The sequence below is a fragment of the Musa acuminata genome, chromosome BXJ3-7 (assembly GCF_036884655.1).
Source record: "Musa acuminata AAA Group cultivar baxijiao chromosome BXJ3-7, Cavendish_Baxijiao_AAA, whole genome shotgun sequence".
NCBI classification, from domain to species: Eukaryota; Viridiplantae; Streptophyta; class Magnoliopsida; order Zingiberales; family Musaceae; genus Musa; species Musa acuminata.
This window is the reverse complement of record NC_088355.1, coordinates 2,497,273-2,521,724: the sequence shown is the minus strand read 5'-3', so window position 1 is coordinate 2,521,724 and position 24,452 is coordinate 2,497,273. Positions and strand designations below refer to the sequence as shown.

At 42.7% G+C, this 24,452-nt stretch overlaps 5 protein-coding genes across 8 annotated transcripts; all 5 read right to left on the bottom strand.

Annotated features, from left to right (window-relative positions):
- Window positions 1-1,647: 1,647 nt before the first annotated feature.
- LOC135642528 (ras-related protein RABC1-like) lies at window positions 1,648-7,807 on the bottom strand. 4 transcript variants are annotated; one of them, XM_065158749.1, is made up of 7 exons: window positions 7,642-7,807; window positions 7,418-7,577; window positions 7,010-7,078; window positions 6,045-6,110; window positions 3,968-4,089; window positions 3,660-3,788; window positions 1,648-2,015 (listed from the first exon to the last, which is right to left on the bottom strand). In XM_065158749.1, the coding sequence occupies exons 2-7, from the start codon at window positions 7,554-7,556 to the stop codon at window positions 1,908-1,910; spliced, it is 633 nt and encodes a 210-aa protein (XP_065014821.1). In that variant the 5' UTR covers window positions 7,557-7,577; window positions 7,642-7,807; the 3' UTR covers window positions 1,648-1,907. The 4 variants fall into 4 exon arrangements, with proteins under 4 accessions (XP_065014821.1, XP_065014820.1, XP_065014818.1 ...); XM_065158748.1 differs by having other exon boundaries at window positions 7,660-7,807; XM_065158746.1 differs by having other exon boundaries at window positions 1,673-2,015; window positions 6,045-6,125; window positions 7,660-7,799.
- A 1,622-nt stretch (window positions 7,808-9,429) lies between these two features.
- LOC135642673 (BTB/POZ domain-containing protein At2g13690-like) lies at window positions 9,430-12,997 on the bottom strand. Its single transcript, XM_065158999.1, has 2 exons — window positions 12,143-12,997; window positions 9,430-10,557 (listed from the first exon to the last, which is right to left on the bottom strand). Exons 1-2 carry the CDS (start codon window positions 12,848-12,850, stop codon window positions 9,634-9,636), a joined length of 1,632 nt encoding a protein of 543 aa, XP_065015071.1. The 5' UTR covers window positions 12,851-12,997; the 3' UTR covers window positions 9,430-9,633.
- A 493-nt stretch (window positions 12,998-13,490) lies between these two features.
- On the bottom strand, window positions 13,491-15,150 carry LOC135642674 (stearoyl-[acyl-carrier-protein] 9-desaturase 1, chloroplastic-like). Its single transcript, XM_065159001.1, has 2 exons — window positions 14,541-15,150; window positions 13,491-14,449 (listed from the first exon to the last, which is right to left on the bottom strand). Exons 1-2 carry the CDS (start codon window positions 15,126-15,128, stop codon window positions 13,892-13,894), a joined length of 1,146 nt encoding a protein of 381 aa, XP_065015073.1. The 5' UTR covers window positions 15,129-15,150; the 3' UTR covers window positions 13,491-13,891.
- A 676-nt stretch (window positions 15,151-15,826) lies between these two features.
- Window positions 15,827-19,080, bottom strand: LOC135642672 (UDP-glucuronate:xylan alpha-glucuronosyltransferase 1-like). The gene is made up of 4 exons (XM_065158998.1): window positions 18,807-19,080; window positions 17,804-18,004; window positions 17,090-17,733; window positions 15,827-17,026 (listed from the first exon to the last, which is right to left on the bottom strand). The coding sequence occupies exons 1-4, from the start codon at window positions 18,872-18,874 to the stop codon at window positions 16,044-16,046; spliced, it is 1,896 nt and encodes a 631-aa protein (XP_065015070.1). The 5' UTR covers window positions 18,875-19,080; the 3' UTR covers window positions 15,827-16,043.
- Window positions 19,081-21,784: 2,704 nt separating this feature from the next.
- On the bottom strand, window positions 21,785-23,214 carry LOC135642597 (uncharacterized). The gene is made up of 3 exons (XM_065158872.1): window positions 22,968-23,214; window positions 22,680-22,869; window positions 21,785-22,492 (listed from the first exon to the last, which is right to left on the bottom strand). The coding sequence occupies exons 1-3, from the start codon at window positions 23,103-23,105 to the stop codon at window positions 22,038-22,040; spliced, it is 783 nt and encodes a 260-aa protein (XP_065014944.1). The 5' UTR covers window positions 23,106-23,214; the 3' UTR covers window positions 21,785-22,037.
- Between the last annotated feature and the right edge of the window lie 1,238 nt (window positions 23,215-24,452).

The following is a 24,452-nucleotide window of genomic DNA, read 5'->3' as shown; positions in this document are numbered from 1 at the left end:
GAGGGGATGCTCATTAAAACTCCAATAGACATCAACCTAATTCAAGCAACGTGAGACGTTTAAGTAATGACGTACAATAGGGAAGGTTTTTTCCTTTATACGAGGGATCCATAAGAACCAGCAAAAATCAACACAACTCAATTGACCTTACACTAGAGTCAGAGTCATTGGCGAGTTGAAGTGGCATTAGCGGATCAAAGCTCGACTACTCAACAACAATGACGAAGAGCAACTAGAAGCTAAGAGACACATTGCAACTAGAGCAGAAGATTAAAAATTCAGGAAAGACGAGGAGATGCGACATCTATAAAGACTATAATGAGGACGTTGAAGGAATAAATGAGGGAGAATGTCATAGGTAAAGCTGTAAACAAGGTGTTCGATGTAATGCTTGTATATGCCTATGTCTTTCGGTTTTGTTTATGATTTGCACAACATGTAAAGGACTTGCAGTAGGCTTGGTAGCACCATTATGGTTGGCTTTTGTGGTTGTTTCGGTCTTGTAAATGCAGGTTGTGTAATCATCGTGTAGAGGTAAAACTATCCAGAAATATGTCATGCAAACAACCATTTTGGGGGCTTTCTAGCTTCGTAGAGTGGTTTGGGGTGTCAGCCAACATAATACCCTGGAGCTACCTAGGTGGCACATGATTGGATGGGTCTTTGGGGCAAAGTCTATGGCTGGTTTACTGTCTTATTTCATAGCAATGTCATGTGAGCACTTGTGAGAACTTTTAGTTGCGACGGACCACCTTGGACCCTTTGTCGCGTGATAGCTCAAAGCTTGCGAAGTCTATATTTGTAATTTATATTCTCTATCAAGTGTTTCCTAAAATGACTGCTTGTAGGATCTCGAATTAAATACTTCCTTTGACCTGTTTTTTCTTTTGCAGGTCTTTAAAGGATCATAAAAGGATTTGAGGATGTTAACTCTTTACGAACAAACGTACCGTATAACTTAGGTAAAACCAGTTAAGTTTATGATAATAAAAATTCACTAGTGGATTTGGTGGGGGATTCGGTAGTGACACAATCGAGAAGGCGATGGTGATGCTGGGAAGCCTAGCGACCATCTAGGAGGGTCATGAGGCTCGTGGAGGTCAATAGCATCCCAACATTAGTCGTGACGATCTAGGTCGGGCTGACATGGGAGAGGGAGTTCACTATGCATGCCCTGCTCTGCTCTTACTCTGCACCGATAGCCCCGCAAAACCGTAGTGCGCCTCGATCATGATGAACGAGGACGAGGCCATAGCTAACATCCTTGGGCATGATGGCAACAATGAATGAGAGCATTACCGACGACAGCGGTAATAGCAAAGATGGATGATGGTGCAATGGCAACGACGGAGGTAGAAGATCATCTATATTTTTAGATTATAAGAAATGTTTTACAAAAATAAAGTAAAAAAAAGAATTATTTTATGAAAAAATAATTTTAAAAAAATATTTGCCTACCTTTTCCCCTCTCCGAGTATCAAAATTCATCACCCATATGCAAGATTCTCATTGATCAGTCTCCCACTCGAAAACTCGTAGGAAGAGAATGTTTGGGGATTGACCCATTTGGCTTCTCTATGACGAACTCGAGAGTTACCTCAGCACTAATGGAATATTTTGCTATGCATCCGTGGCCTGCCAAAGATATAACCAAAGTTGGCTGCCCAACAACTTCACAGAAAACTAAAATGGTAATATGTGTGAAATGGAACAGATTGCAGGACTATGACGAGATCCCATGAAAATACACAAAGAGTAACAACAGCCACAAATAAAAGGTGAAATATGCATATTATGATGGGGATTAAATGAGCTCGATTTCAATCTCTAGTGTACGTGCAGGAGAGAGGTATCACCACCAACCACCGTGTGCAACCAATCCATCATGAGGAGTCCGGCAATAGTTGTCAACAGCAGCTGCTGGCAGAAGCATCAGCTTGCGCTGGTTTTTGCGTAAAAATGTTCTTTTTAACACCTGCTGAACCCTCAGCACACAGACTTGGTGTGTCCAATATCTACATGATTGATGCCAAATCATTAGCCTATAGCTTACCAAAGGAAACAAGCAGATCGATCAGAGTAAATAAAGAGAATAGCCCGTTCAAAGAAGAGACATTTTTTTTAGTTAGTTCATCAAATGCAGCACCAGCAAATGTCAAGAGAAAAATCACTAACACAGCAAAACCAAAGAACAAAGTGCATCTTCCAGGTGTGGCACCGCCAGTGTTCACTGGTTGCTGGCGGTACCACACTTGTGAAGAGACAATTGAGTGCTCGGGTGTGAGGTGACGCCCCGATACTACTACTACATTACAGATGATAATGGATTAACAGCATATGGAATTACTACCAATAACTTCACTTCAGCCTTTTGGGAATGCTGGACAAAGTTAAATGATAATGGATTAATTACTACTAATTACTACTATGTCACAAATGATAATGGATTAGTAGGGAGATATGCTCTATTCAAGTTAAATGGACAAGGCCACACGAAGGCTGTGGACAAAGTTGAATGCCGATGGCTCTTTTGAGGCTGGGATGGAACTAGGAGGGGCAGGCTTCGTGCTTCAATCTGGTGATGCTGCTATTCAGGTTGCTGGATGCAAATTCCTATAAGGTGGTAGCTGCTGGGCCAGTGAACTCTTTATGGTCATAAAGGAAGGTGTCATTCACTTGGGTGTAACAAAACTCTTGATCGAGACTAATGTTGAGTGGATTGTAAATGTTTTGAGGGAGGAGGAACCTCCTAATTGGTTTTTGATTAATCCCATTAGGGATCTTTTTGCTGCCCTCTGATTTTTTGCAGGTCATACCTCTAGAGAGGGGAATAGGTGTGCCCATTGGTTGGCTAGCCATGTCAAGAAGTCCAAGGCTGACCATGTTTGGACTGCAGAGTGGCATCCAGAACTTAGGCTCATTTTGTGCTTAGATGAGCAAGGTGTAGTTTGTAATAGGCTTTTGAAGTAATCTATATATTTCTCTTTTTGGAGAATTTTTTTTTTTTTCAGGAATGCAACTAAGGAATGTTCTATTGATATTATTGGGCTATTAAGTCTATTGGGTTGGATCATGTCAAACAATATCATAACCTAGATAGAACAATGGAGGTACAGATTTAAAGGGTTAACATGAGTGGTGCAAGAGCATATTATGCAAAAGTTGTCACTATAGCACTATGCTTCAAATAAGTAGCCTGCTAGAGGATGATTCTAGATTGGGTGCTGTATGTAAGGCATTAAAATGGACATCAAACATTTAAACAAACAATAGTCCCACTGATGGGTCATGGCCTCAAACAGACAGGGAACTGTAGATAAGGGTCTCTCAAGGGGGAGTCTAAATTGCAACTAAGGCTTTTGTTATTAGAGCTTAAGCATTTTATCTGCATTGTCAAGGCCGATGTCTTTATAGCTATTGGCTGATAAGTCTATCTGGTTGGATCATGATAAGTTCAATGTAAGTAGGACTTGGTTTATGTAAATTTTATATAAATAATATGAGAAATAAATACCATAAGTGATATAGTTTAAAAATGAAACCACTTGCATTAAAGCTATAGAAGTTTCATTATATTAGAAGTTGCCAAGTAATACTACTCTATGAGCAAAAATCTGATAGAATTTGCAAAAACACACCATAACTTGAACATGACAAACCTTTAAGACAAGCTCCTCGAAGCATTTCTCCACATTGACCCGTGTTTTTGCGCTGCATTCCAAAAACAAGCATCCATATTCCCTAGCAAAGTCAATACCCTCTTTCTTGGTTACAGCTCTCTCACTTTCCTGCAACCAGGCAGAGATTCGTAACTCATCAAAGATATCTATAACAAGTCAAAGAACAGTGCAACAGATTAACAGGTAATGACAGCAGTATGGAAATGGCCAAAAAGGGAAGGGATCAATGGTGATGGCTGGCAACAAAAACAATCATCAACTATGAAGTGATGCACAGTGCAAACTACCTTGTCAACCTTGTTCCCTACTAGCATCTTAATGCAATCCTGATTGGTTGAATAAAGATCAATTTCCCTCGCCCATACATCAGAAAGATTGGTGAATGTCTCCCTTCGTGTCACATCATAAACTAAAAATTGTTAAAAAGAAAACAAAGATCAGCAAAATGTCAACCCTGCAATTATTTTTACTAAAGCAAATATATACTATTGGAACAAGGATCATACACTCAAAAAAACTTGATGATCAATGTTAGAACAGAAAGAAAATAATTTACCAGCATGGAACATGTTATCAGGATCATCTGGTGATATGGTGAGTCATCTAATTGAAGAAAATACCCTACCAGCATAGACCATATTATTGGGATCTTCAGGGCATATGGTGAGCCATCTAATTTAATGATTTAAACATGCAAATTGTAAGATAGTGCATAATTTACCGGGGAAACCCTAGACTTGATAAATGACTAAAAATGCCCCTGTTGTGATCTGTTTGACAAATAGCATCTGAAAGTGATCTTCCATTTCTGACCCTACTTTATCGTTGTAAATGGATGTAAATTTTCACCTCAAAGACGTTAGCTCACTAAGGGGCTATCCCACCTTGCATTATTAGGAGAAGCAGATTAGAAGTGAAGCTTCACCCTATGTTAGACTTACACTGTGTCATCCTTAGACAGATATGCTGTTTCCTCCTAAGCAAAGGGTACACTGGTTCATCCCTTCTCCATATTGAGTTCTATTCTTATGCTCTTGGCACTATTTCCTTTTAGCTTGACAGAGGTGGGCACCCAAAAGAGATGAAGAGAACAAACGGCAATAATGACATTGCTCACTCTGTCATGCTAATAGGGAATAATGCAAAGAGAATAATTTTCATGTCAAGCTAAAAGGGAATAATGACAGAACATGTTATGCATAAACAAAACATTTCAATAATTTATATATATTTTCAAGGTAAAACTCTTGCATACATCATCCAAGACAGTTATTGTCACCACTATTTTCCTTTTATTGGCATTAGTTACTAATATGTGTAGAAAATGAAGAGAACAAAAGCGTGAGATATCACCATAACAATTAAAGAGAAAGAGGTAACAGGAAGGACAATTTAAGGAAGGGAGCAAAGTGAGAGGGGAGGAAGCTGACCAAGGAAACGCCAATAATTCTTCCCCATCATTGTGTTGCAATAGGTTAGTTTGTTGTGTGGTGAGGAGAGAGAGGTGGGTGGCTAGGAGTCCAAGAGGGAATAGGGGCGAAGAGACTCTCATTCACAAGGTACTAAACTGTGACTATTCACATGTTATTAACTCTTGGTCCACCCCTTTTTATACTTGGTTAATAAAAACATATACAAAAGAATTTTTTTAAAGGGGAAAGTTCTCATGTATCAGTGTGAAATGACATAATATCTCATGTTCCTCTAGAAAATGCAAATATCTGAGAAACCCTCACAAACTTTGCAAATCCCTCCTTATCAGCCTTGTTAGATCTCATTAAGATCCAATTGCCTTAGCTCGGTTAAGGATGTAATAAGACTGCCGTTAGTAACCCTAATCCGTTGGTGACTCCCAGTGGGATCTAGGAGGGTCTAACATCAAGGGCACAGAAAGGATTTTGTTAAAATTTGCAAGTATAAATAAGAAATTTGCAAATTTAGATATAGGATATCATGGCTGTTTTCAGAAGTACACCAAAAGTTCTCCTTTTGAATCATTAATTATAAAAACTTCTACTCTTATTTTCAAATTTTCACTCATTTCAAATTTCTACTGTATTTGTTTATTTATAAATTATGTTTTGGATGATCTTGAACCGGCTGATCTAAATTGATGATCTCAGCACCAAATTCTACACCCTAACTGGACCCGAATCCATTTCTCATGCAATTGACCTAATTGATAGAATACACTATAGAACATAAACTCAATAATTCCAACAAGAACAACATAGAAACACAAGTTTTCTTTTTTAAAAGAACTTGTTAAATGACTGATAACATAAAACAACTTTCCCCTAACAAATATGAAATAAATCAATACTAGATCACAACATTATAATATTACAAAAAAAAGTTCCATACCCATGATGATGCCCTGTGCTCCTCTATAATATGAACTTGTTAAAGTTCTAAACCTCTCCTGCCCAGCTGCAACAGAGGTAGCTATTGCATTACCATTCATCTATGTTAATAGCATAGCACTTAACTGAAGTAAAAAAAATGGTATTGCAGGTTATTAGAAACATGCAGATGCTAGTTGCAAAGTAGAACTAGACCAAGGAAGACAGGTTGAATTAAATAACCAAAGAAGTTACAAGAGAAAAATCACCCAGGAGAAAGAAAAGGAGGAACGACACTTATAGGACTTAAGTATTGCTTTGACTAGATCCTCATAGTGTGCCTCATCTAAGGTTTTCAATTTTCATCCCTTATTAGCTTCTCGTTACTTGTAATCTGCTCTTTACCTCACATAATGTAAAACTTAACCATACTATCTCGTAGACAATAGAGTGAGGAGTGAATAGAATAACTTACATAATTGTGCTACTTTTTAGTTTAAACATAATTTTGAAATCACAACTTCATAGTTGCAAATCTGCATGATGAATACCAACAGAATATCTAGAAATGCAGTTCAAATTTCTTCAATGTTCTTAAGAGTGGTTGTGTATCCCTTTATGACTTTCATCCTCCTTCATAGTTATAGTACCCGTTCCTAGATGTAACATCAGTTTCCATCATTGATTTTTTCAAACCGCAAAGAAAACAACAATAGCACTATATTAAGCAGCAAAAAAATTAAGCCTAGTGCATGAGGCTTGTATTGGCTAGGGTCTACAGAGGGTCAACAAGTGTGGTCGTATACCTATGAGCAGAGTGGCTAACTTATGCAACCATGGACATCCAAGTTACAGACAAGCAATTTGCCCATCTTATTCAAGAAGCAAAAGAATAATTTATCTAGACCCCCAAAGTACAAATAAATAAGGCAAAACCAGGAAGTTGGAATTACGTCGTAAGAAACCAACAATGGGGAAAAAAATCACCTGTGTCCCAGATTGCAAGCTTTAGCTTTTTTCCGCCTAATGTAACCATCTTTACCTTGAAGTCCACACCTGAACATTGTAATTGAAACATCTAATCAAATTAGAGATGGAACAGAGAAAATTACCAAGGTAACAAATAGACTGGAAGTATTTGCTGAAAAGCCTTGACAAAGTATTACTGATCAATTCCTAACATTATGAGAACGAAAAGAGGAAACCTAGACACCAACATCCACAGGCAATCTACCATCACTTAAATCAACTTAGTATCTTATACAGTGATTACACTAAAAAGATTACTGCCTTCAAGATGCATACAAAAAAGTTCCAATTACAACCAACTAATGAGAAAAATAAATTATCCTGCATCGAGCGATGGAGCAGCGCAACGAACGAGAAGAATCGCACCTATAGTAGGAGAAAGATCCTCGAAAGAATCCAAAGTAAATCTCAGCAAGAGGCTGCTCTTCCCAACGCCGGAATCCCCGATCATCAACAGCTTGAACAAGTAATCGAACTCCGGCTGGCTTGACAAAGACGAATCCATCGGATCGCGCCCTCAGAAACCCTACAAAACGGAGAACAGATCAGGGGAACCGAAACGACAAGCCAAGATCGAAAAGACCACCAACCTCAGCGACGGCGCCTACCTGGAGCACGGAATCGTGCGGGACGGGGTAGAGACTGTAGCTGGAGATCGATAGGGATGCAATCGGTGCAAAAGGGACCGACAGGGATGGATTAGCAGACGGGAGGAAGAAAGGAATCGCGGGCCGGTAAGGAAAGCTGGAAAGTTCACAGTATTACTACGCAGAGAAGGAGCGAGGCGGTTGTGAATGTACCCCTCATAGATGACATATTTACTGTGTAAGGAGACGTACATGTATACGTATACATATACGAGTACAGCTAATAAAGCACTTTAATGTTATGAAATGGCTCTAAATTAGTGTACGTATGAGCTAATCTATATGTGCTGTTGGAAGAAGGAAGACCACGTAATTTAATTTAAGATGAGGGGTATTACAGTCTCTCTAGTGGCGGTCAACGAGTCCAGTGAGATTAATTCTGACCACATGGTGTTGTATCAAATGTTTTGGGTTCATCTCAGGATTGTAGGATCCAATAATGTGGATCCGATAGGTCAACCACCAAATCTAATGCTCATGTTGGATTAATTTGGATTTCTAATCAGACATGTTTTTGGTTAATCAAGATCTATAGGGACAAATATTTGTACTTACTTAAATCCAGCCTAAATTTCAATTTCAATTCCTTATCTTCATAATTAAATTGAATTGCGAATTATCAAATCGATAAAAAAAATATTAATAAAAAAATAATTATCATTATTGAGATTTGAATTTCTAAGACATATGATCCATTCAAATAGTAGTTGATATTTGTCATGATAAAGTTCCTACGAGAAGGATGTAAACAATGGTGATTAGGATATGGTTTGGAGGAAATCAATGGAGATTTTGGAATCTTGTCCATGGATTTTTTTTGTCATGAAGGAAGCTAATCTGCAAAGCTGCAATGGAAAGATGAGGTAGAAGTTTTGAGCAAAGAACAGTCTCAGCAAAGTCACAAGAACTGTAGCAAAGCCTCTCTTCACAGACTCCTTTGAATCAGTAAAAGATGAGCAATGTTGGAGTTAGAAAAAATTAAGGCAGTCATGGCAGATGAAACTGAAACCATCTGAAGGTGTACTGATTCTGGTGGTACATCATTCTAGAGTAGGGAGTTACTGAAAGCACTGCTAAATCTGAGAATGTGGTGACTGACCATAACAAAAGGATTTCTGATGCCATCACAGCTAAAGGTAAGAAAAATGTTGAAGATATTGCATATAATGGCAGTGATAAACAGAGAAGTCAGATAAAATTACTATTAGTTTGGAGTTAAAAAGTGGTGAAGAGGCACTCTTGACCACTGACAGAGGGGTAGTTAGTTGACAATACTACAGTTCAGCTGCACAAGTATGACTCTGGGAGGAAAGAACTCATTACTGCTAGTGCATCAGCATCATCAAGTTCTAATATTTCTCCTCTTGTGGTTGCACTCTGACATTATTACAAATACTGGTTTTGTGTTCCCTATTTCAAACAAAATTTAAAAAATCTGCAAGAGAGTGAACCAGACAAACAAGAAAACAGGAAATTTAACACAAAATGAGAAACTTGTATCTAAGTGATGAACCTGTTGACTCAAAATCCATCTCAAAGAGTATGTAGTTACTAGAAGGACAACTAGATATATCTCGATCAAAGAATGAAAAAGTTGAAAGATTCAGACACTGTAATTACACAACATCTTATTACTGACTAGAAACATGATGCTACCTGCACACTTTGAAATCAGAATAGTGGTAAAGAATAATTTTGTTAGGTCACAATGACTTCATGAAAACAGCAACCTCCAGAAAGAATAATTTGCATTAACTAGAAACAAAACCAGAGCAAATACTACATTATAAGCCACCATTCCTTCCAGTTAATCCTACATTTCTTTGTAAAAACATGGGGTACATTAAACAACATTACATTATTGAACTCTACCAGTAGTTAGTCTACAGGATACTTACACCACACGACAAATCTAACATTAGAAAATAGAAGATATCATCTACGTGCTTCACAAGTTCTTACAAATGACCTTCGCCACCATACCTGAAAGGCCTTGCACAAATTTGGGCATTCAGTTCCATGACCGGCAAAGCAGCGGAACCATTCCTCAAATAAGATCTGTTGCTGCTTCAGCCTAAGGGTAAGAATCACTTGACCCAAGCTTTCCTCCAACATCCTCATGTCAAGCCCCTTTGAACAACGTTGTAACCAGCCAAAGTCCATTAACATTGGGCCAAACCATAATTGAAGAATGCTGAATCTCATGCCACCTGGACACTGCAACTTCCTCAAGCCTAATGCAATAAACACATTTGCTGATATCCTACTGAGTTCATACCTCAACATCGGTGATGCCCTCTCATGCATCATAATCAATTCTTTTTGGTTTGCCCATAAACCCACAAAATCTTCTGCCATCTCCTTGTCTATAAGAATTTCTAGCAACCAATTAAGGTTTTCGACTTGCTTAGAGACCCTTTCAATCAGTGGCTTTGTTCGTTTCCCAGCTGTAATTTGATCCATAGGAATTAAGTTCAAGGCTTCTTCAAAGAGCTTGACCAGGGAATTCAGACAAGAATGGCAAACGTTGTATAGGCTGTCCTTGTTAAGGCCGACAGGTTCTTTCTGATAGACTGAGCTTTTGGATAGGAGACCATTCACTAAAGACCGCATCTCCCTCCTCGCATTGCCATTTGTTGCATTTGTAACAGACTGAATGAGCTGCACTGCGAGATCCTCTGAGTGGTTACAATCTTGTGGGTCTAACCTAGTTAACACATCTTCACATATTGCCTTATCAATTGTACTTGTTGCAAACAATCTCTTCAGCTTCTCCTCCTCAGTTTCAGTCCATGGAACAGCCTCAATATACTTCAAACAGGACCTCATGCCTCTATCGAACATAATTTTCAAACATACCTGAAGGACCAAGAAGCAATTAGTACTAAAAACAAGATTACAAAGAAAGATTGCATAATGAGCAACCTTTGACCATTTCGAGAATATTGTCCGTTCATATTTTATTTTGCCATTTAGCCACTACCACCAACACTAATTTCTGAGTCATCGTACCATCAAACTTCGAAACAAATAGTCCAGATGTGAACCAAAATAGCTTGCTTGTAAAAGATACACATGAAGGGAGTTAGCACTTGATTTTCAGAAATACAAGAGAGAAAACCGAGCTGATCACACATTTTGGAGAGACCAAATGATTCTAACTTGAACCAGACCCCAAATCAAGCATATTGTATCATGTTGAACAGAAAGTGTACAAAAAAGTATGATGGAGGTGGGACAAGAAGTAGTTCGATTAGAAACGTACATACGGTCAAAGAAAATGCATCATTCAAAGCCTGCTGAAGAGATTATTCTTGAAATGCATCATCTATGAGAGAGAATAATCAGCAAGCTGCCTCCTCATCACTTACTGTACAAGGATCACCACTAGAAGAGTAATTATGCAGCAGTGATGTTGTCGACATATGAATTTGCTTCTTTTTAGCTTACAAACTTTTGATTGCCTCTTCTTACTGACATATTTATTGCATTAGAGATATGTAATCAAGGTAATTGGTAACTTGGTTCCATCATAAAATAAAATACTTGTATATGATAATATACTCATAGCAGGGAGGAATTGTAAACTAGAATATTGTAAGCTATACCTGTACAATAGTCACCTTTGACAGAGTTATTATGTGGTGGGGCTAGTATGGGCCAATACATGTTCACTTGTTTTGTAGTCTACACACCTTTGCTTGCCTCTTCTTGTTGCCGTATTTATCTTAATGCATTGATAATACGTAATCAAGGTGATTGGTAGCTTGGGTCCTTTATTTATTTGTAACCGTTCAAATATCACTTGAGGGATGATGGACTACTCTGATGTAACAAAATTTGTTAATTAAACATTTGTTTTTTATAAACACATTTAGTCTCACATCGATTAAGTAGCAGAGGAACCAAAACCTTATAGGCGGTAGAGTCACCTCTACTCTACCCTCAAATGCTTTTCTTTATCCACCCAAAGGGACGAAAACGTGCAAGGCTCATCCAAAGAGGACAATTCCTAATGGACCCTTATGCTTGTGCGGATGAAGAGTTGAAGACAAATGATGACAAAGCAATTTGAGATTTTATAGGTCATGGATTCTTTAACACAAACATGAACTTTAGTTGCAAATGATGGTTCGGATGCTATATAATTAGAGAACCAAACTTAGTTATAGATTTCTTTTTCTGTCAAACAATCTGATGAAAGAACACAGACTCCTAAATTGTTCTCTACCAAGTTAATACTAAGTTATTATGTTACTTAATAGTTATATTCCATACTCTCCACTAAAAAAAAACTGTGATGGCATCATATTGCAACATTAGCATAACTTAATATTTTGAACATGCGAATTTCCTACACAGGTTCTCAAAGATAATAAGCTAAGCTAGATGACTAAAAGTGCAAACCCATCTTAAGATCTAGTCAAAAGTGAAGCATTCTAACCTCCAGAACACCGATTGCTCGAGACACTCCTGCCTTCATGAGCCATCTTGATGCATCCTTCTCATACATCAGCTCAATGGTCTCCTTAAAGACATCCACATCTTCGACACCAGCAACCTCGATCTTCTGGCAATCAGCATCCGAGACCTTCCGAGTAGAATCCATAACCCTGGCCGCAAAGAATGCGCTGCTTTCACACAGAACCGCAGAATCCAGTTCCAACACCAAGCATCTCCCATCTTTTCCCCTCAAACAAAGCCTCAAATCCAAAGATCTCTCCCTTAGCGAAACCCTAGTGTCCGTCTTTGGCTTATCTGGAACCAAAGATCGCTCCTTTGGGGCCGGATCTGGGCATTCCGGCTCCGATTCGACGGCCGTCGTAGAGATCGAGGCGGAATCGAGGATCCCCGGCAGGGGGCCGAGGGGAGTGTCGGAGTCGATGGGGGAGACCCTTCCGGGGGAGAGGATACGGCGGGGGTCGATGATGCCGAGGCCGAGCTTGCTGCTGGGGGAGGGGGAGCTGTGGAAGGAGCCCGGGTGGGAGAGTTTGGGCGGGGTCTTGGAGGGTCGGAGCTCACGGTGGGTGGAGGAGCTGCGGCGGTGGTCAGGGCTGTCGGGGGCGGCAACGAAGGAGCAGCACCAGACACGGCGGAGGCCGGGCGCCCGGCGGCCTGCGGAGGCGGATCTCACGCCTCTGGTTTCCGCCATTGCTTCGGCGATCGAGGAGTAGGATGATAAAAACCAGTACCGGTAAGGGTCAGGGTTTCCTCTCCGGCGCCATCGGAGAGAGATCCCCGAGGTATCTTTGCAAAGCTCTCGTCTTTGCTTGCTTTATTGGCTTTCGCCATTGTCGTCTTCTTAAAAGTGGGAGGCGACGACGAGAAAGGAGTAACGTTAGAAAAGAGGAAGAAACGGGATCAGATCCAAGGTAGAGAGCTCAAGGTGCTCGGACAATCGGTGTTCATATCGTGACACGTGGAGACGAGAAACGTCCAGATGGATATCGGCCGTTCGATGATCATTTCAGGACGTGAATTCATTCGATGGATGCCATGTGGATTTTCGTTAATATATATATATATATAGAAAGCATTTTTACAGGAAAAAGGCTCTAATATTATATTTTTACCTCATGACATCTATCGTATTTATTTTTTAATTCGAGACACTTTTTTTATATAATTATATACAATAATATTCATCTTAAAATTATTAATACTATTTTTTTATCATAAACTAGTACTGTTTTTAACATGCTATTTATTATTATACATGGTAAGATACTGTTCTTAACATGGTATTTATTATATATATATGGAAATGGATGCTGGTAACAGTGGATAGGTCGAAACATGAAAGAGATTTGTACTATATGCTTGTTTAAATGTATTTTCAATGTCACTACATCGATGATGAAACATAATTCTCCAGGTTTTCAGTCCCCTAAGTATTAAACAAATTTGCATTTCTACTCATTATGAAGCATAATGCAGTAACTCTATCACAAACTATGTTATTCCTGCAAAGATGACTTGTTCTTGTTCTTGTTCCTTCTCCTATCTGCCAAACATGTTGAATCCCAGTTCTTGGTATTGCTTGACATTCCACAATGCATCAAAAACTTGCAACATGATCCAACCAGAATGAAACTGGACATAGAGGAAGACAAATCCAACAATTAAGTTCACCAAATTGATCGGAAGTTACCAATCTGCATTGCCACGGTCTCTACCCTGAACTTTGTTATCTTTAGATCGTCACCTCCCTGTCGAAGATCCAGCTGAACTTTACTCTCTTTGGCTCCGCCACCTTGGCCCGCTCCTGCACCCTCCGCATCCTGGCCGGCAGACCGCAGACGAAGTCCCTCGCGCGACGACCCTCCCCGCTGAGCCCGGCCTCCAGCTTCTCCAGCCGCCACCGATCCACTAGGAACTCCACGATGGCCACGTAGTCGGCCACCGTGTATACTCCGAGCCGCTGCGCCACGGCCGAGTAGTGGTCGAACAGCCGCGAGTCGCGGCCGTCGACCATGAGGTGGGCCGGCATTGTGATCTTCTTGCGCATCATGTCGGCGATGGCGAGCATGGCGCCGTCCGGGTCCAGCTCCAGCAGCTTCTCGACGATGCGGGCGTAGGCGTTCTCGTGCCGCTTCTCGTCGGCCGCGATGGTGCCGCAGACGCGCGCCAGCACGGCGTCGCCCCGATCCTTGGCGAGGCGGGCGGTGTTGCCGTGCGAGATGAAGGTAGCGCGCTCCTGGAAGGAGGTGTACACGAAGCCCAGGTAGGGGTTGTTCTCTGTCCCCGGATCCTGCCATCGACCAAATGCACCATGAGAACTCACCTTGCAGCACATCACATTAAATTACATAAAGGTTCGATAAATCGAAGGATTCACACACCATGCCGGCGCCGATAAGGTACTGCACGGTCTTCTCGAGCATGCGCATGTCGACGCGGCCGGAGAGGTAGAGGTACTTCCCCAGGATGTCGCCGTGGCGGTTCTCCTCGGCGGTCCACTTCCGCGTCCACACGGCCCAGGGGCATTCGCTCGCCCCCGTCTCGTCCCGCACCCCGTCGAGCGTGTTGATCATCGTCTGGTACGTCGGCAGCGCCTCCTCCGTGATCATGTCGCCCACCAGCACCACGAAGTAGTCGTCCGGCAGCTCCGCCGTCCGGGCCCGCAGCGCCCGCACCTCCTCCTCGAACTCCTCTGTCGGGCGAGACGAGTCCGGCAGGAAGTCGGTCGGCTGCCAGCACTGCTCCACGGGCTTCAGTAGCGGCAGCAACGCCCGCGTGGCCCACCCCTCCAGCGACCGAAACACCTCCACCTTCTCCGGCGGCATCGAGTGCTGGACCGCATTGCGACGCAGGGGCGGCACAGCGATGGCCGACACTCGGAGTCTCCTCGACTCGCCCACTTTCGGGCTGATCAAGGGGGAGGAGAGGAGGCGGTGGTGTGGGGAGAGGGCGAGGGAATGGGCCTGCATGGCTGTAACGACGGGCGGTGAGGAGGAGCTGTTGGCGACAGCAAGGTGTTTGTCTGTGATTTATACAGGTGTGGCGATCCAAACGCCCATGGTAACCTAGAGAAGCCATCGGAATACCGGTGGTTTCCGTGTCACAGTGTGCGACGAGGCCATCCAAGGGGAGGAGGGGGGTTGATGGAATCCAAAAAGCACGCTAAGCCCACAATAACTGTGCTTTGCTGTTTCTGAGAAGCAAGAACAGAACAAGTGGGTGCAGTGGTTTCGAGGATTCCTGTGGGTGTTTCCATTGTTACAGAGGTGGAATTCGGAGAGGATTGGGAGGGATATCATTGTTAAGATCGAGCGGTTTGTTTTTAGGTTGGAGATGGCATTGAAGGAGGTAATGGCGAGCAACTACTCGACCACTGGGAGACTGGGGAGTGTCACTCCATATCTATCTACCTTTGACTTCACGTGGGAATCTTGTTGACAGTGGGACCCATTGTTTAGGAGAGGAAACCAGGATTACGGACCAGTGGTGGCTTAAGATTGGGTGGGAATCAGTGTGCTGTATCTTAAACCCACCGCGGTTATTCGTTACAAGTTAAATTTAAAGATTAAAATAATAATTTTACATTTTAATATATATATATATATATAGCTTGATTTCAGGATTAATCTATAGGTTGAAGTTGACCATGTAAAGAGTTGATACAAGATTAAGTAACTATGTCAACATGTCCTTATTGCATGTTTTAGGATGCACTTATTCTTCTGGCATTTTGTTGCCTACATTTGTGCAGTATAAATATATAGCTTTTCTGCAAGTTAAAGCTTGCTCTGTCTCCTCCATGTACTACTCTCTGTAAACCTCGACAGAGTAGTACATGGAGGTTCTTTTGCGGGGATCCGCCGCGGAGCTCGTGGTAATGGCTCTTATCCGGTGATTGATGCGTGCGGCTCGTCCCAGTGAAGCAACATGGCCTCCCACCGGCAGAATTTCTCGAAGCACACATGGCGTCTTGGGTCCGTCACGTTGCGCCTCCAGTGACGGTCGGGGAAGTTCGCCTTCTCCGCCTCCCGCCGAGCGTACTCCAGCCCAGCCTTCGTCAGCGTGGACAGCAGGCAGAAGCTCTGAAGGCTCTCCGGCATGCTGTCGTGCACCTTCCACCACGTGGCGTGCGCCTCGTCGCTGGCGAAGCTCCGGTAGGTGACGGAGTTCCAGTTGCAGTCGAAGTCCCGGAAGCACATCCATGGCTTCACCCCCAGGTAGTGCAGGACGTAGAGGCCGGGCGTCTCGGCCGCGAACAGTGCCGTCTTCTTTGCCCTCACCCGCTCGCTGTCGCCCTCCCAGAAGTGCTTCAGGAAGTTCATGTGCCTGGGGATGCGGTGCCACCACGTGAAGATCTCGTTGAGGTAGCCCTGGTCGCCCCCGTTGTACGACGTGATATCGTCGATGTGAGCCATCAGCAGCTGGAAGGTGAAGTTGCAGGGTTCGATCACCATCACGCCGGAGTTGAAGATGGTGGCGTTGTTCCCCGTCGCGGACACCTCCGGCATCCCGAACAGGAAGTCGATGTTCCTCAGGACGAGCAGGTCGGCGTCGATGAAGATGATCTTGTCGTAGTCAGTGAGCTGCCACAGCCGGAACTTGCTGTAGTTCCACTCGTTGTAGGCGTTCTTCTCGGCCTTGGGGTTTCGGATCCGTCGGATGGTTCGGACCTTCCACCCTGCAGCTTCGAGACCGCTCCGGTGACGGCCGCTGATCGACTCATCCACCAGTACGACGAGGTCCCTCGTCGACCCCGCCAAGCGGATGCTCCGAGCCACGGCGATCGCCCCGCAGGCGTATACCTCCACAGAGTGCAGTATCGTGGCATAAGCTTCTCGAGCTCCTCGACCTCCTGCTTGCGGCCGCACTGCAGGAAGAAACATGATGGTTCATTGTCATGATAGAAACCAAAGATGATCGAACAACTCACCTGCTGGTTTCAGTGGAACCGCGAGTTCGCACGACCCGACCGGAAGCTGGAGCTTCTCCTGCAACGCCGGTACGTCAGGCTTGTACAGCCAAGCATTGCCTTCTCTTCCGACGAGGCTTTTGCAGCTGAACAGGTTGGGGATCGGGAAGCACTCGGTGAGGAGGAGCACATGGACAGCGGAGGCTCCTCCTGCAGAAGCTACCGCGAGCTTGGCTGCCGAGAGCTGCAAGTGCAGCCTCGCGACGTCTCTGGCCCAGCTCTTCGACCTGCGGCAGGGCAGCTTCACGGCGACAACATCGAACCTTGATCCTTTCTTTAGTCGGGCCTGAGGCAGAGATGGACAAGTAGGCACTTCGTCTTCTTCTTCCTCGTCGATCCATTCGGGGTAGAGAACATCCCAAGTGATGCTCGCGTCTGCGTAGTCCAGCTGCACGACAGAAAGCTCTGCATTTGGCATCGTCCGCCTCCACACGCCGATCTCCGTGACATTGAAGTTGAGCAAGCCAATCCTGAGACTTCCTTCTCTGCCATCTACGCTTCGGAGAACATCCGATACCTGTCGCCAATCAACAACCAAGTCGGACAAGTATCGAGGATCCGAGAGTTTCTTCTGCCAAATCCGCCCAACATCTGCAAATCTGGACCTGCATTCGCAAACAAACCATTCAACGTCTACAAATCTAGACCTGCATTTGACAGCCAACATCTACAAACCTAGAACTGGACTGCAGGAGCTGCTCATTATGTGCTGCTGGGCAGTGGAGAAGGGTTAAGGCCGCACAACATGTCATCACAAACAGGGCCAGTTTCAATGAGTGGAACTTGCAGCCTGAGCTCCAACCCGAAAACATGACCCTGTACCTGTCTCCTTCCCTGGAATCTCTGCACCTCATCTTTCTTTTGCTTGTTTCATCACTGAAACAGAAACACACAAGGCATGAATCAAGGAAAGATAAATTCTCTTTCCAAATTATGCAATGAGATCTATGTATCCATTAGAAGTTTAGCCATCACTGTACACTACGGACATTCGACATTCAATCCCATATCTGCTTTTTCCCACATTCAATGCCACCTCTGCTTTTCCGCTTCCTCTGGCACATTAATGTTTCCATCTTAATCTGTGTTCCTCTGTCATCTATCTCTTCATTCATCCATCGACATCGTACATTGTGCAGTGACTAAAGAGATGGCCTTCCAGCTCAAGCTCACACCCACAAATTTGATCAGAGACAGCTATAGATTATGCGGTGGCTGATGCAGGGAACCTTCTTTTCCATGGTGCATGCCCCTCTCATGCTGTCATCGTTGTCCAGCTAAACTAAAGGGATGCCGTGGGAGATTAAGCATGACCAGACTCGCATCCTCAACAATCAAAGATGGTGTTCATGACATGGATGATCAGAATTCTGAGTCACAGAAATAGCCGTTCTGGTTGCAGAAAGAAATCACGATGGCCAGATCAGAGCATTCTTTTTTTGGTCATTGCGATGGAGAAATCACAATTCCAGAAGCTTATAGTGTTTCCTATGATTATTTCAGTGGTTCTTTAATTGGAAGATTTCTCCATCACACTGACCACAAAAAAAATGCTCTACACACAGTACGAAATGTCACAAACATTATCATCTATAAGAAGAGAGAGAGCAGAACAATAGGATACTACAGGATAAACCAATTCCAGAAGAATTCATGATCTATAAGAAGGAAAATGGACCTTATAGCCGATGAATACCGTCCTTCTGCGAGGTTGGGAGATGCGGTGTTTAGCCCTCTCATGTTCATCAGTCTGATGCAGGGGAAGGTCTCACCTGGTCTCCCATCAACAAAAAGAAGAAGATGAAGACATAATTCTCATGGCAGCAATCTGAGTGCTTCTCAAGAAAAGCTTCGAACTGTGACATGGAAGGCATGACCACTGGTAGGAGTATATAAAGATGACTATGGTTGGCAGCTGCAAGAAGGAAGGTTCAAGTAAGCAGTAAATAATGTGCTGCTGGTGCTGCTAGTAGACAACCAAAAGGAGTAGAAATGGGAAGACGCAGGGTGAGAAACTCACTTCCTAGTACGACATAGTCCAAGAAGCACGTTGAATACTGACCCTAAATCTCCGGAAGAAACCAGTCACTACAGGACAGTGAAGAGAACCAAATCAATCGCTGCGTCGACAGGGATACATTTACTGGAACGATCATCCTCACTAGAGAGCAGAAGATTAGATTATTGCAATGATCATTCTCTTTCGGCGTTAGATTACTGAACGCTGATGCTCCTTCCACAAGATTCTCGTCGGAGAACAGATTGATAACCATATCACCATGACATACGTAGCGTTGAATTGATCCAATGGGTAGCATTTTGATGAACAGGTTTTGCTTGTCGTCTTTGGAAGATAATGTTGGGAGTCACTCCATGCTCGAGTAGTAGAAGACCACAGTGTGTGCTGGGCCTTCGTTGTCGTGGGGTCGGGACGTGGGGCCATCTCACGTGGCGGACAACGACACACACAAATAAATAAATAAATAAATAAATAAATATATATATATATATATATATATATATATATATATATATATTAGAAATACAGACAAAATAATATTCATAAATTCTTGGTATCTTAGGTCGGAAAAAAATAATATTTTTATTATTATTTAGAAAAGTGATACTTGAGTGATCCGTATAAGCCCAATCTATCACGTCTCATTTGAGTGACTAGTCGAAAAGATCAAATATACAAGGATAATTCGATGATTCTGATCGCACGTTATTTGGGTGACTATTAAAAAAGATAAAATATGCAAGGATAATTAGTTGATTATGACTGATATGGATCACATAATTTACGTGGTCCAATAGATTCGATCAAATGATACGATAATTTTGTTTGTACGATGACCTTGTCTTCATCATAGATTACGATTTGTAGCTCGTGAATTAGGGTTTGATGCAATTGCACATCAACTTGATACCTACAATAAAAGATGGAGTATTTCCTACAGCTCTACCCTCTTATAAACATCAGTGTGTTCATTATATATGTGCATACTCATTTATCATTAGGAATCAAATCAATCTCTCATCTTTTCCTTCCAATTTGGCAAAATAGAATTCATCGAACACGACTGCATCGAGATGCGTGCAGCGCATCAATCTGACATGGTTTCCGGCCGCCCGGTCATCACCGCCGTCCACTTTACATCACGCGGTCCGGATCTGACGCCTGTCGCAGCTGACGCCACTTCCGAGTTAGGGGCCGGGACCCACCGGTGTGAGCCACAAGCAAGCTGGGGACCCACTAGATCCGAGGGTGGTCATCATTTCTGGTGGGTACAACCACCGTGGCACGGTTGGTACTGTCGAGGGGGCTATCGGTAATTATGGGACGTGTGGACATTTACTGCGAGGGGCAGGGCGGCATGAATGGACGGGTGCAACTCTTCGACATCACATCACCTCACATCATTTCATTTGGGGTGGACGAGAGATCTGTGTGAGTTGACATCAACATAAATTAGCAGATCAAGTAATCTCAGAATGACGAACATTTATATCCAAATTTAGGCGAACTTTACATCTTAAAAAAGGATGGTTTAGTACATACCATTCTCCTTTAATATAATAACTTTGTAAAAAATCAAATATTTTATTACTCAAAATTGATGGGATGATATTGAAAAGTTAATTTGGCCCCAACATCAAGAAGAGTTGAATGGTGTTGAAATTTGGCATTTGATCACATCAGATTCATTAGTGTTTCAACAAATTGGGTGAGAGAGAGAACATCTCATATCTCCTCATGGTAGCTAATCTTTCTAGAGAAGTAGAGGTCAAGCATCAGCACCAACTAAAGGTTGTGTTCTTTGCAGGCAAACTGAAGCTTAGTAGCTTCTTGCAGTGGCAGTATTTGCCAAGAAGTTGCAGTAAACCAGTGTGATGTATAGGAATCACAGTGCAAGTGGCAACCATGCAACTCAAGGTCTCATTCCTTCCAACAACCAAGAAGAAAAATAAGATGCAGAGAGTACAAGAAGCCCATGAGTTCTAACTCTTTCCATGTCCTGCTTGTCTCCCAACTAAGAGAAGCATTACACTTTCAGTGCCTTGTTAATGTCTTTACATCTGCAAATATGTTCCTACCATGATCTCTTTTACTCCCTATTGTACTGGCCTTCTCTTGCTCTCATGGCAAACCTCACCACAGCTCAAGCCTCTATTTTTATTCCTCTATTTTTATTGCCATGACACATACTGGCACTGCAACCCTTTTCTCTCTCTCTCTCTCTCTCTGCATGAATGTAGAGGACCCTAAAGCTGGGGATGGACATTTGGAAACCATGGCCTTGTCCTTTGCTCTTCATTTATGGGAAAAGGGACAGTTCCACATAGATTCACTGATAAAGGTTACATCATTAATCTCTTGTTTCATGCTACTCCCTCACCCACATAAAATGTTGATATATATATACACCTATGCTTTTTGCAGTTAAATGGATTGAGTTGGAGTTGATGTCAGGCCCATGCTTTCCCCCCATCCCCACCCTCACTCTTTTGAGAAGATTCCAAGCACCAAAACCTTCTCCCTGTTCTTTTCTCTTCAGTGGTTTTGGCTGCAGCGAGCACTCATTAATAGAAGACTGCTACTTGGCTTCAAACCAGCAACATATTTATGGAGGACAAAAAGTCATACATGCTCCCATAGAGAGCAGCCAAAACCAGGCAAGGAAGTGTTTACAAGGGGCAGCCACCAGCCCCTGCCAAAATGACCTTCCCATCTATTTCTAGAAGATGGACTCACATTCCAAAACTATTTCTCTCTGTCTCACTCTCACTACTTCCTTTAGCAAAACTGATTCAGTGTCTCAGTGCAGAAAGACATGACAAAAGTCCTGGTGACCCAAAGCCCCAAACTCATGAGGCCACAAACTACAATGTAAGACTGGAATCCAACTTAGCAGCAATTTATACTCAGGTGAGAGAACTGGCTGGAGAGAGCAGACCCTTTTGGCCCCTTGGATTCAGCATCCCTACCCTTGCTCTTGGTGGAGGCATGCCTTCCCTTGAGCTTGGCAATGTCCTGGATGGAGCTGCTGGTGTAGGGAATGGTTGAAGCCTTCTGACAGCAGGAGAGCCACTTGGCCTGCATGTAGCTGGATCTCCTCCATGGGGGGATGTGGAGCCCCCTCTCTCTCAGGGACTGCTGTGCAGCTGAGCACAGCAGGGAGACAACCTTCTTAAGCTTCTCTTCCTTGCCAACAAAGATAGGAGGCAGAATGCTGGAGAGCTGAGTGTAGGCTAAGGTGGGCCTGGCAAGCTCAAACTGGGACCTGAAGTCTATGTCTATTATTATCCTTGCTGAGACACCATTCCCATCCACCATTACTATATCTATGAATTCGTAATCACCTGCAGTAAGAAGAAGATGACTAGTTAAAGTTTGCTTTGGCTGCACTGATTCAGAGCACAATGCAAACTGCTTCTCTCTACAATCCACGAAATATTAAGAAAGACAATGGATTAAGGCCTATAATATGGATACAAACGCAAGAACGAGGACCTTCCGCCTCAGCAGAACATAAGTGAGAAGCATCACCTCCAGGACACTCCATGGTTGCAACCCAAGAAGACCTACAGAGTGAAGCATCATAGCCATCCATTCTTAGTCTCATCATTAGCCTCTTATTCACTTTGCTCCTCTTCCTTTCATCCCCTGCATCCCTAACATGCTTCAGGGCCTTCTCAAAGACCTCCATTTCAGCATGCGTGTTGTCCCCAAGAATTCCCTGTCACCAACAGGATCACCACGAGAAGAGATATATCATTGCAAAACCAGTGCATGCATGGAGTGAAGAGATGGACTAAGGAGATGTCTACTAAAGACCTCAAGGAGGAGGAGAGTTTGCTGGTGGAGGGAGATGGTTCCGGTGGTGGATGGAGTGGTGGGTGGTGGTGGTGGTGCGTCTGATTCCATGAAGTCATGGACCATCTGAACCAGCCTCTCTTCCTCTGAGCTGCCCATTCCCTCCTCTTTCTCCCCTCTTGCTCTGATGTAGCAGAGATGGAGGGAGGAAGTGAAGGAGGAGTGGTGCTTACTTGAGACTCTTGGTGGTGGTGGTGGGGAAAGTCCAAGACAGTGATGACAAGTGATGTCAACAGAGTGAAGAAGGGTGCTTGAAAGGTAAAGGAGGACTTGTGAGCTTTAGACTTGCAGAGAGTGGGATATGCAGCAATGATATCTATGGGCATATACTGTTCAGCACCCCACTGATCATGTGTATATACATATGTCACCTTGAAATTTGATTTATTTTCCATATATATCCTTCAAAAGAATTATATTATATATATATATATATATATATTGAAAGTTAATTCATTTAAATTAGTGGAATATCATAATTGTCATGATCCAAGATTTGACTCAAACTTGGACTAACATAATAAATACTCAACACATAGTAACTCATATAGAAATAGTGTGCTAATCTTAGTGGAACCTAAGCTCCAGTTAAGGACATATGGATCCCTTTATCGAAGTTGAGATTTCATCTCATATATCTTTTACACCTACAATATTAGTTGAAACATACAGACTTCCTAATTAATATTGGAGTCTGTAATAACTGATGGACTATTTATCATATACATTTCCAATAAGGACTTACTTATAATTCATGTATATTTATTTCTATGATAAGGACATGAAATATATGATAGTATATACGTAATATCTTTTACTATTATGGCTAGAATGTATTAAATGTCCCTTTATGATGATTGAGCATTTGCATATGAATGGGAGGTGGCAGACATTATACCTGTGGTAATTAGAAATGCTGTTTCCAGTTGTATTGTGAACACCAAAGCTCAGGTGAAGTATTACTCTCCTTGCTTGCTTTCATCATTACTTGCCTACTGCAGGCAATCAGGAGATGTAAGTGACCTAAATTAATACAGCAATAACTTGCAGTTAATTGAAGTTAATAGCTTGGGACTCTCTCCTTCCCTTCTTCTTAATGGGCAATAATAGCCCGTGTACATTCATATTTACTAGCAATTAATATACTCATAAAATACTTCAGCTCACCATGTACATGCCCCTCTTCAATACCAATTAAGTAACCTCTCTCTCTCTCTCTCTCTCTCTCATATACACCATGAGCATATGATATGTCTCTGGATATTATGGGTCCCGTGCACTTCTCTTTGGTTGTCTGTTTTATGGGTTATAAGTTATTGGTGATGAGTGTTAAAATGGTTTTGAGTTGTGAATTGCTGAGCTGATGAAGAGGAGGATAAAGGACTGAGATATGATGCTGCTGTCATGCACTTCATTGTAAGCATTGAAACAGAAGAAGGTGGACCA